At 37.3% G+C, this 15,675-nt stretch overlaps 1 protein-coding gene and 1 long non-coding RNA gene across 4 annotated transcripts in view; one reads left to right on the top strand and one right to left on the bottom strand.

Moving 5' to 3' along the window:
* The window catches only part of RC3H2 (ring finger and CCCH-type domains 2), a 53,217-nt gene extending 42,375 nt beyond the window's left edge, over positions 1 to 10,842 (top strand). Inside the window, exons 13-21 of one of the 3 annotated variants that reach the window (XM_027966467.2) lie at positions 493 to 663; positions 2,415 to 2,561; positions 2,880 to 3,093; positions 3,325 to 3,409; positions 3,678 to 3,759; positions 3,861 to 3,995; positions 4,465 to 4,572; positions 4,660 to 4,808; positions 5,585 to 10,842. In XM_027966467.2, coding sequence (XP_027822268.1) covers positions 493 to 663; positions 2,415 to 2,561; positions 2,880 to 3,093; positions 3,325 to 3,409; positions 3,678 to 3,759; positions 3,861 to 3,995; positions 4,465 to 4,572; positions 4,660 to 4,808; positions 5,585 to 5,780 — 1,287 coding nt within the window. In that variant the 3' untranslated portion in view covers positions 5,781 to 10,842. The remainder of the gene's footprint in view (positions 1 to 492; positions 664 to 2,414; positions 2,562 to 2,879; positions 3,094 to 3,324; positions 3,410 to 3,677; positions 3,760 to 3,860; positions 3,996 to 4,464; positions 4,573 to 4,659; positions 4,809 to 5,584) is intronic. The other 2 variants (XM_027966469.2, XM_027966468.2) reach the window with 2 other exon arrangements.
* Positions 9,121 to 13,564, bottom strand: LOC132659380 (uncharacterized). The gene is made up of 2 exons (XR_009599744.1): positions 13,270 to 13,564; positions 9,121 to 13,154 (listed from the first exon to the last, which is right to left on the bottom strand). It is a non-coding gene; the product is annotated as an uncharacterized LOC132659380 (long non-coding RNA).
* Positions 13,565 to 15,675: the final 2,111 nt, after the last annotated feature.

The following is a 15,675-nucleotide window of genomic DNA, read 5'->3' on the forward strand; positions in this document are numbered from 1 at the left end:
GTTACAACATTTGGGTATATCTTGGCTCCTCCACTTACTAATTGTGTAACTCAATGGAATTTACTTGACTTCTCTATGTCAGTTTTTTCACTTTTGATGGAAATAATAGTAGTACCTACCTCATAAGGCTGTTGCGAGGATTAAATCAGAAAAAGCTCTTAGACTTGGACCTGATGCATATACATGCTCAATAAATGTTATGTTTGGATACGAAACTGATCAGAAAGATACAAAGACAGGGCCTGTTTTTACTATCCCCACATATATACATACGATTTTCCTAAACCAGAAAAGTGAGTGCTCAGATTTTACTCTTAACATTATTTAAACCTTTTTGTTTCAGTGTATGGAGAATAGGCTAGGGGGACTTCCCTTCTGTATTCTTTTTTGTCCCAACAGTATAATAAATGTTCACATTATTTCCACAGAGCATAGTTAAATTTATTTACTGCTCCCTAGATGATTAAGATTGTTTCTTTTATCCCCCCTTAGGAACCTTGTGGTCATTTGAAGACCAGTTGCGAGGAGCAGATAAGAAGAAAGCCAGAGCAGTGGGCACAGTACCACACTCAGAAAGCACCTCTTGTCTCTTCAACTCTTCCTGTGGCAACACAGTCACCAACACCACCTTCTCCTCTATTCAGTGTAGACTTTCGCACTGATGTAAGAAAGAAAGGTTTTAATCACTTGATGTTGCAGGGACAGGTCAGACGACTGACTTCAGAGCACTCATTCAAGCTAGGGATAAGTGTGTTGGATATTTTGCATTGGTTTGGTGGCAGTTGAGTTTAATTCAATAAACATTGAGTATGTAAGCTCTCTGGCCAGGCATTGTGACACTGAAGACCGCTAACAAATCACAGTCCTTTTCCACCAAGAATTCAAGTCTTTCCAGCCGTGGGGTTCTCCTTATTTTTATAGATTTTATTGATAAGTAAGATTTATACCCACCATTTATTGAGCACTTACTTGGCCAGGCACTGTGCTAAGCATTTACATGTTATTTAATTCTTACAAAATCCTTAGGGGGCAGGTATTACCCATATTTTACAGGTTAGGAATCCTACTCAGAGAAGTTAAGTAATTTGCCCAAGTAATAAATTCAGCCTATAAATAGCTTGGATTTGAATTCTGGTCTGTCTGAGGCATTTCTTCCCTACTTCACAAGAAGTGCAGAAATGACTACTGTATTATTCATGGTGTTTTAAATCACTGTTAATTATTGTTATCATTTCAAGACAGGTTTTGCACCAGGATTGTTTTAATGTACCCTGTTTTCCATACTGTTACATTTAGAGCAAACCATTAATTTTTCTCTGATTCATCTGGTTTATTCCCTATCCCTAGAGATACTAATAAAAATTTTTTTTCTAATCTTTTAATTAAATCTTTAAAATTTCAACATATGCAAAAGGAGAATAGTAATAAACTCCATGTATCCATTATACAGTTATCAACTCAGCCAATCTTGATTCATTTGTAGCCCCTCTTCCTACTGGATTATTTTGAAGTAATCCTAGACATCTTATTTTTCCATCCGTAACTGTTGAATTTTTAAAGTAGACATATTTTTTAAAAGTCCTAGATAGCATATTTTTCCATCCATAAATTTGAATTTTTAAATTCATCTTCCCAGTCCCTTTGTCAGATCCCCAGGCTGGGAAGCCTGACCTGGGGCTCAGAATCTTCACAATTGTGGGAGAACTTCTTTGGTATTATTGTTAACCAGTTGGTGGGTCACTCATCTGGCTGGTATGGGATTTGATTTTATTGTGATTGTACCCTTCCTACCACATCGATGTGGTTTCTCCTTTGTCTTTGGACGTGTAAGGTGTCTTTTTTTCACGGGTTCTGGCATCCTCCAGTCGATGTTTGTTTAACACCTAGTTGCAATTTCAGTGCTCTCGCAGGAGGAGATGAGCGCATGTCCTTCTACTCTGCCATCTTGAACCAATCCCAATCCAAATTTATCTCATCAAAATTAGACTTCTTCAAAGCAGCTAACCATCTTGAGAAGAGTGTTGCCACTTGCTTAATACGAAAATGTATTTCTATGTATGTGTTTATGTATGTGTGTGTTTTCTTTTGCTTTTTTTCATTTTTTGGAGCACTTTGTACCATGTTAGAGGCATGCTGTAAATTGTTTTTTATTCTGGGTAGTGTCACTCCGGGGTTCCTTATGAATTCTTAAAGGACAAAGTGAAAAAGAGAAGGCATTCTGTTTCCTATTAAGATGTAATATAAATACGTACTATTTGTAACTTATTACAGTTTTTATATTAGTTATTGTATGTTTAATTATTCACTATAAAGTGTTGTAAATTCTATAAGTTACTTTATATTAGTTACAAGTTTGTAATTTAAATTTCTTATGAATTGCCTTTGCTTTTATTTTTTGTTCTTCTTTTAACCAGTTCTCTGAAAATGTGAGTGGCACAAAATTTGAAGAAGATCATCTTTCCCATTATTCTCCCTGGTCTTGTGGCACCATCGGTTCTTGTATAAATGCCATTGATTCAGAGCCCAGAGATGTGATTGCTAATTCAAATGCGGTATTAATGGTATGATTTGGGGGGCAAGGGTTATGCATGTTGATTCAAATTTTAGAATGATTGAAAGCGTTCGTCTTCATTTTGTTGCTATATACAATAACTCATCTGTAAGCAGCAGTTATATTTAGGTAAGTCCGAAATAAATTGCACCTAGTGTTTAAATTATTTGAACATAGTGGAGTGTTTTAAAAATAGATGTTGGATTATCACTGAGATACAGTTCATGTCAAATTTATCAGAGAACCTAATTCCATGTTTTTTGAAAGCTTTTACTTGTATTATTAGCTGAAGTAATTGCCCACGATCTATTTTCTTTTATTTATACAGGACCTGGACAGTGGGGATGTTAAGAGAAGGGTGCATTTATTTGAAACTCAGAGAAGGACAAAAGAAGAAGATCCAATAATTCCTTTTAGTGATGGACCCATCATCTCAAAATGGGGTGCGATTTCTAGATCTTCCCGTACTGGTTACCATACCACGGACCCTGTCCAGGCCACTGCTTCCCAAGGAAGTGCAACCAAGCCCATCAGTGTATCAGGTAATCCGTATCATTAATACTTCACTTGGTATGTTCTAGCACTGTGCTTTATAATCCTCACTCTGTTAGATACAGAACATGTGTCTCATTTAACAACCACTGTAAACCTAGAGTTAAACAGCTTAGCCAGGAGAGCATGGCTAGTTAGATAAATGTGGATTTTGGGGGGAAAGTATACATTCACATCTGTATCTAATTTTTCACTTTTCTGGTCATTGTTTCTTTCTACAGATTATGTACCTTATGTCAATGCTGTTGATTCAAGGTGGAGTTCATATGGTAATGAGGCTACATCATCAGCACATTATATTGAACGGTAATGTTGCTCTTAATTGTTTAGGATTCTCTATTCTCAGACTTGTCTATATTCCCAAAGTACAGATCAAAGTCCCAGTTATTCATGAACTGTGCTTTGCTAGTGTTAACTATATAATGAATTTCTGAAAAAAGTTTACATCTGGAATAATGATTGAAACTTTCAGGGTTGATCTGTTATGTAAAACATATATAGTATATAGTTATTATATAGTCATTATTTCTTTAGTTGCTTCATTTTATAATAGTAAACAAATTTCTCTTTAAAGGGACAGATTCATTGTTACCGATTTATCTGGTCATAGAAAGCATTCCAGTACTGGAGACCTTTTGAGCATTGAACTTCAGCAGGTAGGCTCTGTGTCAGTCAGCTTTGAGTTTATTTTTTAAAAAAGAATGACATTTAAAAGCTAAAGGTTGGAAGCTGACTCCTTTTTTTTTCCCCCCTCTAGGCCAAGAGTAACTCATTGCTTCTTCAGAGGGAGGCCAATGCTCTGGCTATGCAACAGAAGTGGAATTCCCTGGATGAAGGCCGTCACCTCACATTAAATCTTCTAAGCAAGGAAATTGAACTGAGAAATGGAGAGGTAAGTACACTGACCCTCTCAGCTTCATCCCTGGTGTATTTGCTGTTTGCTGCTGCTGCATGTTGCTTTATGCCATTGTTTAGTGCATTTTATGTCATTACTTAGCATGGCTTTTTCTGGTAGATGATTGCTTTTAAAATTTAACAGTAGCTTCCCTGGCTCAGTGGGTAAAGCATCTGCCTACAATGCGGGAGACCGGGGTTCGATCCCTGAGTTGGGAAGATCCCCTGGAGAAGGAAATGGCAACCCACTCTAGTACTCTTGCCTGGAAAATCCCATGGACCGAGAAGCCTGGTAGGCTACAGTCCATGGGGTCGCAAAGAGTCGGACACGACTGAGCGACTTTCCCTTCAATAAAATTGTAATCCCAGATTTCTTTTCTTATATCAGTCATTGAGATTCCCATTTTCATTTAAAAGGGAAGCCCCAGTTTCCACAGATATGAAATTAGTATTTTTCTTAATCACAGAGTGATTATACGGAAGATGCAGCTGATACTAAGCCTGATAGGGATATTGAGTTAGAGCTGTCAGCACTTGATACTGATGAACCTGATGGACAAGGTGAACAGATTGAAGTAAGTACCACAATTAGATATCCAGGAGGCTTTACTCCATTGGAAATTAAAGTACACAACACAAGGATTAACATTTTATTTTCGTAGGAGATCCTGGACATACAGCTTGGTATCAGTTCTCAAAATGATCAGTTGCTGAATGGAACAGCAGTAGAGAATGGGCATCCAGTCCAGCAGCACCAAGAGGAGCCTCTGGAGCAGAAGAGACAGAGTTTAGGTGAAGACCGTGTGATTCTGTGAGTGTTAGATGTAAGATTCATAACCACTGGGCATAAGCCATGAATATTTAAAGAAAAACAGATACACCATTAAATTCATTTTTGATTTTATCCTATGAGGGGAAGACCTTATGTAATAAGGCAATGATTTGGTCAGTCTGGATTTTTAGGAGAGCAGAGGTAAATTTCAACTATGAAAGTGCTCCATGTTAGTAGCCTGAAACTTGCTTTTTATTGGGATCAATGTTTATTTTTATACTTGCGCATCAGGAGGATGAGATAGTTGGATGTCATCACTGACTCTGGACATGAGTTTGAGCAAACTCAGGGTGATAGTGAAGGACAGGGAGGCCTGGCATGCTGCCGCTCTTGGGGTCACAAAGAGTCAGACATGACTTAGCGACTGAACAACAATCAGATTTTACTTTCTCTGTCTGATAGGCAAGCATCAAAACTACAAAATGCAGAATTAAAACCTAAATAAAGGGTTTCCCTTTTTAAAAGTCATGTTAGGATATTCTCGATCTTTAGTATAATTACTGCCAAAAATAAGGGTTTATCTTGAACTTGAGTTTGTTGGCCTTAAATGAACCAGTCTTCTATTTTTTTATTATAATTTTTCAAAAATGGGATTTTTTTTTTTAGTGACCTCTGATACGTTTTAGTGAAAAAGACATGCTGTTTCTAGGGGCTCTTATTAAAGTGTGTTATAGCTTTTATTCAGCATGCATGGTTACTCTTAAAAGTTTTCACTTGAAGCCAATTTGTTTTCAATGTCATTTATTTTCTTGCAGGGAAGAGCAAAAAACAATTCTGCCGGTAACTTCTTGCTTTAGCCAGCCACTCCCAGTGTCCATCAGCAATGCGAGTGGCCTACCCATCACCACATCTGTCAGTGTTGGCAACCTCATTCTGAAAACTCATGTTATGTCTGAAGATAAAAACGACTTTTTAAAATCTGTTGCAAATGGGAAGATGGTTAATAGCTGAAAGGAGGTTCATCTTTCAAATTTGTGACCATACCATGGAAGCATTTACACTAGCTTTTTATATATATAATATATATTATATAATGTATATTTTTTTTAAAAAAAAGATATTACTGGGGGCATCCATTTCCTGTGGACTCTTTGATACTTTAAGCCCTCTTGCATTAGCATTATGAAAAAAAAGAAAATTTACTTTACTAGGGTAACACGTTCACTTTCCAGAAGTGATTGGAATTTGGACATTTAACTTAAGCTTCAAGCAGCTTTTTATGAGTTTGTAGCAATCCGGTGCAGTAACTGAGCCATTTCCTATTTTAAATGGCTTCTATAGAAAATTAACAACTCAGTTATTAAACTAGCAGGATCCTACAATGATACATCTAGTGAAAGTAGACTTAATTAACTTATTTATTTCTATTTTATGTTTCACTGAGAGAAATTTCCATCTCATTCCAGCTGCTTTATTTATCTTTTTCATGGGACTTTGCATGGATTTTTTTTCCTCTTTTTTTTTTTTAAATTTTGAAGAGTGGAGTTAGACGTTCTTACCATAGAATTTTACAGGGTTATATACTAGCTTTCTTTACTGCATTATATGTAGGAGTGTGGTGCAGTGCTTTTATCTGTAGCATTTAACTTTTTTTTCAATTTTCCATTTTTCAAGAATAGTTTCTGCTTTGTTAATATTTATACACAGGCTACTTGTTGAAGTAAGTAATTAAATATATAACCAAGTGCCTAAGTCTTTCAGCTGATGTACTAGATATTAAATTCTCCTAAGTTATGCAGAATCGTTTTTACAATTTTGATAAATTATGCACTAATGTAATGGCAGTTTTTTAAAATGCAGATTTAAGCCTGTACATTATTGAATCTGATGACTTGGCAAAAGAATCAGGTGCTTTCAGCTTTTTTGAGAAAACCCTGTATGTAGCGTTTGCACTGACTAACAAGATGGTTATTGCTGGGTTTTTAATTTAATTAATTTTGATGTTCATTGCATTATCTTGGTTAACTATTGTTTATTGTTACTTCATGTTGGGGTTTAATTTTCCTTGTTTTCTGTTAGGTTGATAAGACTATGAACCATGTAATAATAGAATATTGGCTAACCTTTATTCATACTTAAAACATGAATGATTGCTGCCCTGCTAAAATGTGACTGAAAAGTGTTTTGACTTGGCATCTGAAAGTATGCAGTATGTTCAACCAGCTGTGCTCCAGATCTGTGGGAGATATTTTACTGAAACTTAAATTTCAGTCAACATTTGAAAACAAAAGCTGGGCATTCCTTCCTGGTGATCTTACCTATAGTTTGTGTCTTTGTTTTTCCCCCTCTTATTTCTTTAAGATTAGTTTGACTTTTATTATTATTTTTTAATTAACTTCTGTGAAGTTGTTTACTCTGAAAATTGTACTGGAATATTTTAAGCCAAGCTGATCTTTCACCAGGTGTACTGTATGTAAGGGCTTTTCCTGCTAGCAAGATGCTTAAACAGGATCATGTTATTGGTCGTCTGAGCTATTTAGTTGTTTTACAAAACCACAGCATTGTATCAGATAAGATTTTGATAAAAAGTTTTGTGCACATTTCCAGGGGCGGGAGGGTTGACATTTCCCTGAAATTTCTTGATCAGAATGAGTAAATACTGGTGTTTGATACCTGTCTTAATGAACATGCTCATAAGGTGACTGATAAGTTGTAAATATACCTGAGAAACAAAGGGGTAGTTTTGATATTCTGGTGTCAGTATGGAAGATCTTACACATTTATTTAATACTCAGATGTATGAAGGTGTTTGTTTGTAGCATAACAGCACAGTAGCCTTGACTTAGTTTCCTTTGGTTAGTACTGTACCTTTTTGCCATGGCCAGTGCCCCTGTCCCTACAAAGACATTTTATTTATTTCACTCTGTAACCTGAAATGAATAGGAACAAGAGTTTTAAACCATGTTACATTAACTTATTTCCGACATTATGAATTAGCCTAGGATATTACAGGAACGTGATTGTTATATAATTTATATCAGAACCTTTCTATAAAATATGCGCTTATTACATTTGAAATGCTTCCAATGTACTTTATTTGCTGTTTGTATTTCCAAAAAGGATATGCAAACCAGTATGTCTATTTCATGGATATTTAAATAGTGAGATCTTCCATGTTGAAGGTAATGTATTTTTTTTTAAGATTTTAAAATTGCTATTTTGTTACAAAATAGAGACCTATTAACAGTTTGAGAGCTCCTTATGTGCCCTCAGGGAAAGAACCCTCTGTGCAACAGAACTACGCAAAACATCTTCAGCACGTTCTGAGGGTGAATATATACTACATAAATTGATCTTGTGTATTTAACCTTATCTTTTTAATTTTAAAATTGAAGTTTTGAAACTTGGTTGTGCTCTGCTGGAGGGGGTTGGGATAAACTGCTTAGGTGTTTGCCTACTTGTCCAGTGAAATTACATTTGCATCAGTGTATGTATATACCTGCCAACTTTATTGGTATGTCTCAGAACACTTATATTAAAATAATGCTTGTCTTGCAGCAGGTGATCCCATAAAACAGTAATTCCCTGTTCTTAAAAACTTGCTCTCTTCCTCACTAGCAGCATAGGAACGGTTTCTGTGTAGGGATGATTCTGTATTGCATCCTTTAGTGACCATCTTCTGTTTCTCATGGCGTGAAGTAAATGTGTAGTAAAGACATTGGTTCTCTGCCACTTGAGAAGAAAGAGCAGTTTATCTGATCCTTCTTCTGAAAGGTACCTAATGGTATCATAGAGGAAAAAATCGCAAATCAGACCTAGAGTATGACTTTTATATTGGGGATATTCCCTGACATTTGACCCTTTTACCAGCATGTTTATGATGTACATATATTTGAAATCAAAAGATAGAAAGCAATAGGAGAGGAAGTTTGTAATGTCAACTAAACTGCATATGTGGTATGTGGTCTAATTAGGAAAAAGTAGCCTGAGGTCTGGAAAGTGGGAAAACGGTGGGGGTTTTTTTGTTTTGTTTTGACTTTTTGTGTTTTTTAAAACTTCTGAGTCACATTCTGAAGTTCATGTGCCTCATTCAGATACTGTGATGTAGCATCAGTAGTTCTTTCCTTATAGTCCCATCTCACCTCATTAATCCTGAGAACGTTACTGAAGTATTTTGTCTAGTTGGTACCTGAACAAAGCAGATTCCTTTGCTTTTCTGCCATGACTTTCAATACCATCTAATAAACTAGCGTCATGCGTGAAAGTTGTGCATCGTAATTTTCAAGAGGAGGTACTTCGGTGGGTCAGTAGCACTGATACTTTTCCTAGTAGCTATTTACTCTCAGAATAATAAACAAAACCTCCTATACTAGAAATGAAATTTTCTATTTGTGTGGATCTGGTCACTTTCAACTCAAATTTCAAGTTGATTCTAAGTTTATAACGCACATCTCAGTTTTGCATGTTGCTTTGAGAAAATTACAGGATGCACAGTAATTTGTAGGAATTTAAAATGGGATCATTTAAACATTTGAAAATTTGTTTTAAAAACCGTCTAGCTTGCTTGTACATTTTAGATGTTAAAGCCCATGTTGTCTTGTTAACAGGCGTGGAGTTTGTAATGATCAGATTGAGCATGTGATTTCAGCTTTCAATCTGAATATTTCTTCCCTAGTTGCTAGATTCATTTTCTGAGCAGACTGTCACTAGTATTGGTGACTAATCATTCAAGGGGAAAGTTGCATTTGCAACTGTGTATTGCTTTTCTGGAAGAAATTTCCTTGTGTCTTAGTGAATGAAGAGTGTTGTTGGGATCACTTGCTGTAACTCCTACATAAGAACCCCTTCTGCAAGCAGAACACAAACGCACATGCTCAAGGAGTATCTCATCTTCGGAATAAATTGAATAAATTTGCTAGTCATTCCTTTATACTAGCGGTTTCTTTGTATCCCTTTGCTGGCAAGGGAATACAAGGAGTCAAGGCCACCAATCAGAACAGCCCACATTTGAGTGGAGTCCTATTTTTACTCCAAGAGCAGTTATTCCCCGAAGTCTGAAATTGGCAGTTTTTTTCTTTTTTTTAATAAAAAAATTTTAAATCTCCTTAAACCAGTGGAACACAGACACTGGCTGCACTTAGTACTGCCAAAAGCCAAGGTCATTTGCATATATTCCATCAATCTGTCAAGAATTAGGCCTCACTTTATAACCCAAGGCATGGAAGTGCATGCATTCTCTTAGCTGGGCAAACAATTATACTGTAGTTGTGATACAACACATGTGGCTTTTATTTGTACTGCACATATCCACTGTACAGCCACTTGGGAGTATCGTGGTTAGCTTGCAGCAACTGCTGTCTGCATTTATACTGTTTATTGCATATTCTTTTCCCTGGAAGTGAAAGAGAAATGTTTTTTCTTGTTGCATTGATTACATTTTATAAATTTGCTTAGCTGGAAAGTTTGGGAAAAGAGGCCTGTTTGTCAATTGTACAACCGATTGTGAAGCTCTAGTGTGAATATTTTTACGTCTGTATTAGACATTTTCTTTGCAAATCTATTGTTCGATTGAAATGTAAATGAAATTAAAAGATGGTGTACACCCATCATGTAAAAAGCAGGCACCATCTCTAAGATGGATTTAATGCTCATTTTTAAGGCATATACTCAGCTTCTATTTAAAACTATAATTTAAAATAATTCTGTACAATGAAATGGGGAATATATATGGGAATAAATTCTATTCCATTTATTTCAATTTGAATTTTCCAAATTGTAATGTTTCCCTTTGTGCTATAGAAATAGGATTAAACAGGGGAAGGCTAGGATTCATAAGGCCTGTATATGGGGGGAGGGCAGAGATGGAACAATGAGGGTTGTGATGATAGTGAATAGCAAAGAGTGAATTCTGTGTGTTTTTGCTGTAGCACTGAAGTGAAGAGATATTAGCTTTGGCTGTTCACAGAATAGAGCATCATGATTTCCAGTGTTTGAGAGAAAATTGATGGAACAAGTTTGCAGTACTTGACATGTATTTGCATGCACAAAATAAAATTATTTGTCCACCTTAAAAGTTGTTTAGTGTCAATATTAAGTTTATAGTGCATTTTAGTTATCTTGACTTCGTTGGCAAATTTTTTGGTTTCACCAAGCTACCAGGATGCTCTTTGAGATTTAAATAATCACCTGCCTCATGCATTCATCACTGGTAAGGATCTGAAAGAAGTAGATTAGGCCAGGGAGGTTGAAATACTCCTTAATTCGATCAGTCACTTTATTCATTCAGTGTAGAGTATTTTCTGTATGGAAGATGAGGACATAGATAATGCCAGCAGTTCACAATCTAATAGAGAAAATAGACTAAATACACAAATAATGAATCTGAAGTAGTATACTAAAGAAGTTTGAAGACTGTCCAGGGGAATCTCAGAATGTAACAGAGAATGGCCTCAGTGGATCTAGACACCATTTTTACTGGGCCTTGAATAGTTTTACTCATTGACTCAACTGATGAATTTTAACTCCCTGTCTGTGCTGATCAGTGAGGTTGAACGTCAGTGAAACAAACTAGCCCTTTCTCTTGAAGCTCTCAGCCTGGAACATGGGAAAAACAAATCTGAATAACCAGCTCAGTGAGCTATTTTCTAGTATAAGGGATATGGAGACTCCAGAAGGGAAATGATGGGGTGAATGGTAGTGATAGTGAGCCAGAGGAATTGCTTCTTTGCAAAATTACCTCAGGCTAGACTTCACAGGCTGAATAATATTTCACCATCCAGACCTAAATGGGAGAAAACACCCAAGTACCTACTCTATCTTCACACCAACCCACTCTGTATCCTAATAGTCCATCACTTAAATATTATGAGCCCTGTTTTATATTTGAGATGTTAAGAAACTTGCCCAAGACCTTAAAACTAGAAAGCAATGGAGTCAGAATTCTGATTCAAGTCTTATTCTACCTTCCAGAGGTGGTGATGGTTGGCACCTATTTCAACCATAAGTGTTAAACAGTGGAAGGAATGTTTGAGGAATAGCTTAACCAACTCTTGGAGCACTTAATATGTTCCAGACACAGTTCTAAGTGCTATAGGTATAATATCATCTAGGACCATTATTTTCACCATTTTACGGATGAGAAAACTGAGGCAGAGACCTTAGAGAATTTGCCCATGGTCACATAGCTCGATGAGGTAATTGGGGACCTCTGTGAAGGACACTGAATACTAAAGAGACTGTTAGGGAGTCTGATGATCTGATCGATTTGAGGTTTTAGATCACTTTGGCAGTAGTGTTAGGTGAAGCTGGAGATTGACCAGCAGGGAAACAAGTCAACAGTCTAGGTAAGAAGGGTTTAGAGCATGGCCTAAGCAAGGATGGAGGAAAAGAGATGGATTTGAAAAGGAAAACATCTCCACGTTATCATGGATTAAATCTGGCTTAGAATCCCAGACCTTATTGCTGAAAACATCAATATTTGTGAAATAGGTGATTTTGTATAAGCCCTGAGTCAGGAAGAAGGGGAAGAACCATGGATAGTTGACTCAAAGGAGCGGAAAGGAGAGGAAACTTAGTGAAGGAAATGAAATCCTAAGAAGATTTTATTTTCTTTATAATTAACACCTATTGAAGTAATTATCATGCAGTTTAAGAAAGACTTTTTTTTTTTTTTTATGATTGAGAAGTCCATAGTGCAGTGGTTCCAAATTTACCTGTATATTGCAGTCACCTGGGCGTCTTTAAATAAATCCCAAAGCTCAGAACACACCCCAGACCAATTAAAACAGTCTGAGGAGGTGGGATCAAGGCACTGCTACTTTTGAAGCTCCCCAGGTGTTGCCAATGTGCAGAACGGTTGGGAACCACTGCCATCATGAATGAAATGGGTTTGGAGCCTGTCTTAGCCCAAGTGCATTTGATAAATATCCATCATCAAGTGTTCAGGCTCAGGTAGTTTACAGATAGACTCATGCAACAAATACATTTTTGAGAATCTTCTAAAAACTGGGCATTAGGGATACAGGATTGAATTCGTCCCTTACTTCATGAAACTTACATTATAGTTTAAGTACTGTGAACAGTTTTAGATAGGGCCATCTGCCGAACATCTTAACTAGATCTCTAGTAAATATCTCAGATATATTAACATGTCCAAATCTGAAACTCCCAAACTGTACCTCCAAGTCTTCCCCGTTTCAGTTATTTCTCCCTTGACTACTCTTCCTAGTCCAGCAGCAAAGCCTGTCAGCCCTGCCTCCAAAACAGATACCCAGAATTTGACCACTTCTCACCACAGAGGTCCAAGTCACAGTTATCACTCACCTGGACTGTGACAGCCTCCTGTTTTCCTCCTTGCCTCCCTTTAGTTTGTTCTTCCCGCAACAGCTAGAGAAATCAGTTAAAATGTCAGCTTGATCTCTTCACTCTTGTGCCTAAAACCCTCCAAATGCTGCTCATCTCAGGGTGAAAGCCAGAGCCTTTTTTTTGATATCTTACTCACTGTGCTCCAGCCACTTTGGTTACTGATTTCTTCAGCAGGCCATCCAGGCCTGCTCCCATCATAGGGCCTTTACCCATGCTGTCCTCTCAGGTTAGAAGGCTTTCCCGACGCCTGTCAGAATCTTCACTAGATCTCTCGCTTTCTTCAGGTCTTTGCTTAAAAGTCAACCTCACTGAAAATGATATGAAGAGTAATGGGGGTGAGGGTCAGAGTGCTATTTAAAACAGATATTTTAACCTAAGAGACTGGATGAGATCAACTGAAGTTTTTTGCTAGTTTGTTTCTAAACTTGATATCCTGAAATAATTATAGATTCACAGGAATTTGCAAAAAATGATAGAGTACCCAGGTACTCTTCATACAGTTCCCCCAGTGGTAGTCTCTTATGTAATTAGACTATACCAAAACCAGGAAATTGATATTAGTCACAACCTACGGGACTTTTTCAGATTTCACCAGCTTTCACATGCATTCATTTTGTGTGTGTGTGTGTGTGTGTGTGTAGTTCTATTCAGTTTTATCACATGTAGGTCTGTGGACCCACCACAGTTCTTGATAACAGAACTGAAAAAAAATTGTTCTGTCATCTCAGTGGTCCCTCATGTTACCTATCCCTTTATATATATAAGTGAAATTATGCAGAATATACCCTCTGGAGATTGGCTTTGTTCATGCAGCCTGATTCCCCTGAGAACCATCCAAATTGTTGCATGTCTTAGTAATTCTTTTTATGGCTGAGTAAGTATACCATGGTATGGACATACCACATTTTGTTTAAACATTCACCCATTGGAGAGCATTTGAGTGATTTTCTCACTATTACAAATAAAGCTGCTATGAACATTTGTGTACATGTCTTTGTGTGGAAATTTTTTTTTTTTTTCTGTTTCTGAAGTATTTCTTGACCAAGTAGATTAGTGTACTTGGTCTACTTCTGAAGGAAATGAATAAATTAAACTATATGGTTTTAACTTAAAAATGGACAAATTCCTGCAAAATACGATTTACCAAAACAGATACAGGATGAAAAAAGAAAACTGGAATAACTCTTTTATTAGTTACCTATTTATAATAAGAGCATCCTCAAATTTAGTGGCTTAACACAACATTATTTCATAGTTTCTGTAGGTCAGGAGTCTGCATGTAACTTAGAGGAGTACCCTGCTCTGGATCTCTCTCACAAATTCGGTGTTGCAGTCTAGGTCTTAACTGGCTCTGTAGTCATCTCACGACTCGCCCGATCAAGGGTCTGCTTCCAAGCTCCCTCCGCTTATTGTTGGTAGGGTTCAGTTCCTCCTGAATGTTGGAATGAGGCCTCAGCTTTTGATTGGCTGAAGCTTGCCCTCAGTTTTCTGCCTCTTGAGCCTCTCTGTAGGGGAGATGACAATCAAATGGTAGCTTGGCTCAGCAGACCAAAAGAGCCCAGAATAAGTAGGGGGTGGGGCCAGGTGGCGTGAGCTATAAAGAGTCACAATTTTTTTTTTGATAGGTAAGAAGTGGATTTATTTAGAGAGAAACACACTCCACAGACAGTGTGGGCCATCTTAGAAGGGCAAGAGGCCTCGAAATAAGGCATGGTTAGTTTTTATGGGCTGTGTAATTTCATAGGCTAATAATGAATGGGAGCATTATTCCAAATATTTTGGAAGGAGCAGCGGGGTCACAGTCTTTTATAACCTAATCATGGAAGCTTATTTAACTTATATGCAGAGTACATTATGCAAAATGCCAGGCTGGATGAAGCACAAACTGGAATCAAGATTGCCGGGAGAAACAGCAATAACCTCAGATACGCAGATGGCCACCACCGTTATGGCAGAAAGCAAAGAAGAACTAAAGTGAAAGTGAAGGTGAAGTCACTCAGTCGTGTCCGACTCTCTGTGACCCCCTGTACTGTAGCCTACTACGCTCCTCTGTCCATGGGATTTTCCAGGCAAGAGTACTGGAGTGGATTGCCATTTCCTTCTCCAGAGGATCTTCCCAACCCGGGGATCGAACCTGGGTCTCCTGCATTGTAGGTAGACCCTTTACCGTCTGAGCCACTGAAGAGCCTCTTAATGAAAGTGAAAGAGGAGAGTGAAAAAGTTGCCTTAAAAACTCAACATTCAAAAAACTAAGATCATGGCGTCTGTCCCATCACTTCATGGAAATAGATGGGGAAACAACAGAAAACAGTGAAAGACTATTTTCTTGGGCTCCAAAATCATTGCAGATGGTGACTGCAGCTGTGAAGTTAAAAGACGCTTGCTCCTTGGAAGAAAAGCTATGACCAACCTAGACAGCATATTAAAAAGCAGAGAGATTAAAGGTCTCTCTACTCAAAGCTATGGTTTTTCCAGTAGTCATGTATGGCAGTGAGAGTTGGACTATAAAGAAAGCTAAGTGCCGAAGAATTGATGCTTTTGA

This window comes from Ovis aries, chromosome 3 (assembly GCF_016772045.2).
Source record: "Ovis aries strain OAR_USU_Benz2616 breed Rambouillet chromosome 3, ARS-UI_Ramb_v3.0, whole genome shotgun sequence".
In the NCBI taxonomy this organism is placed as follows: domain Eukaryota; kingdom Metazoa; phylum Chordata; class Mammalia; order Artiodactyla; family Bovidae; genus Ovis; species Ovis aries.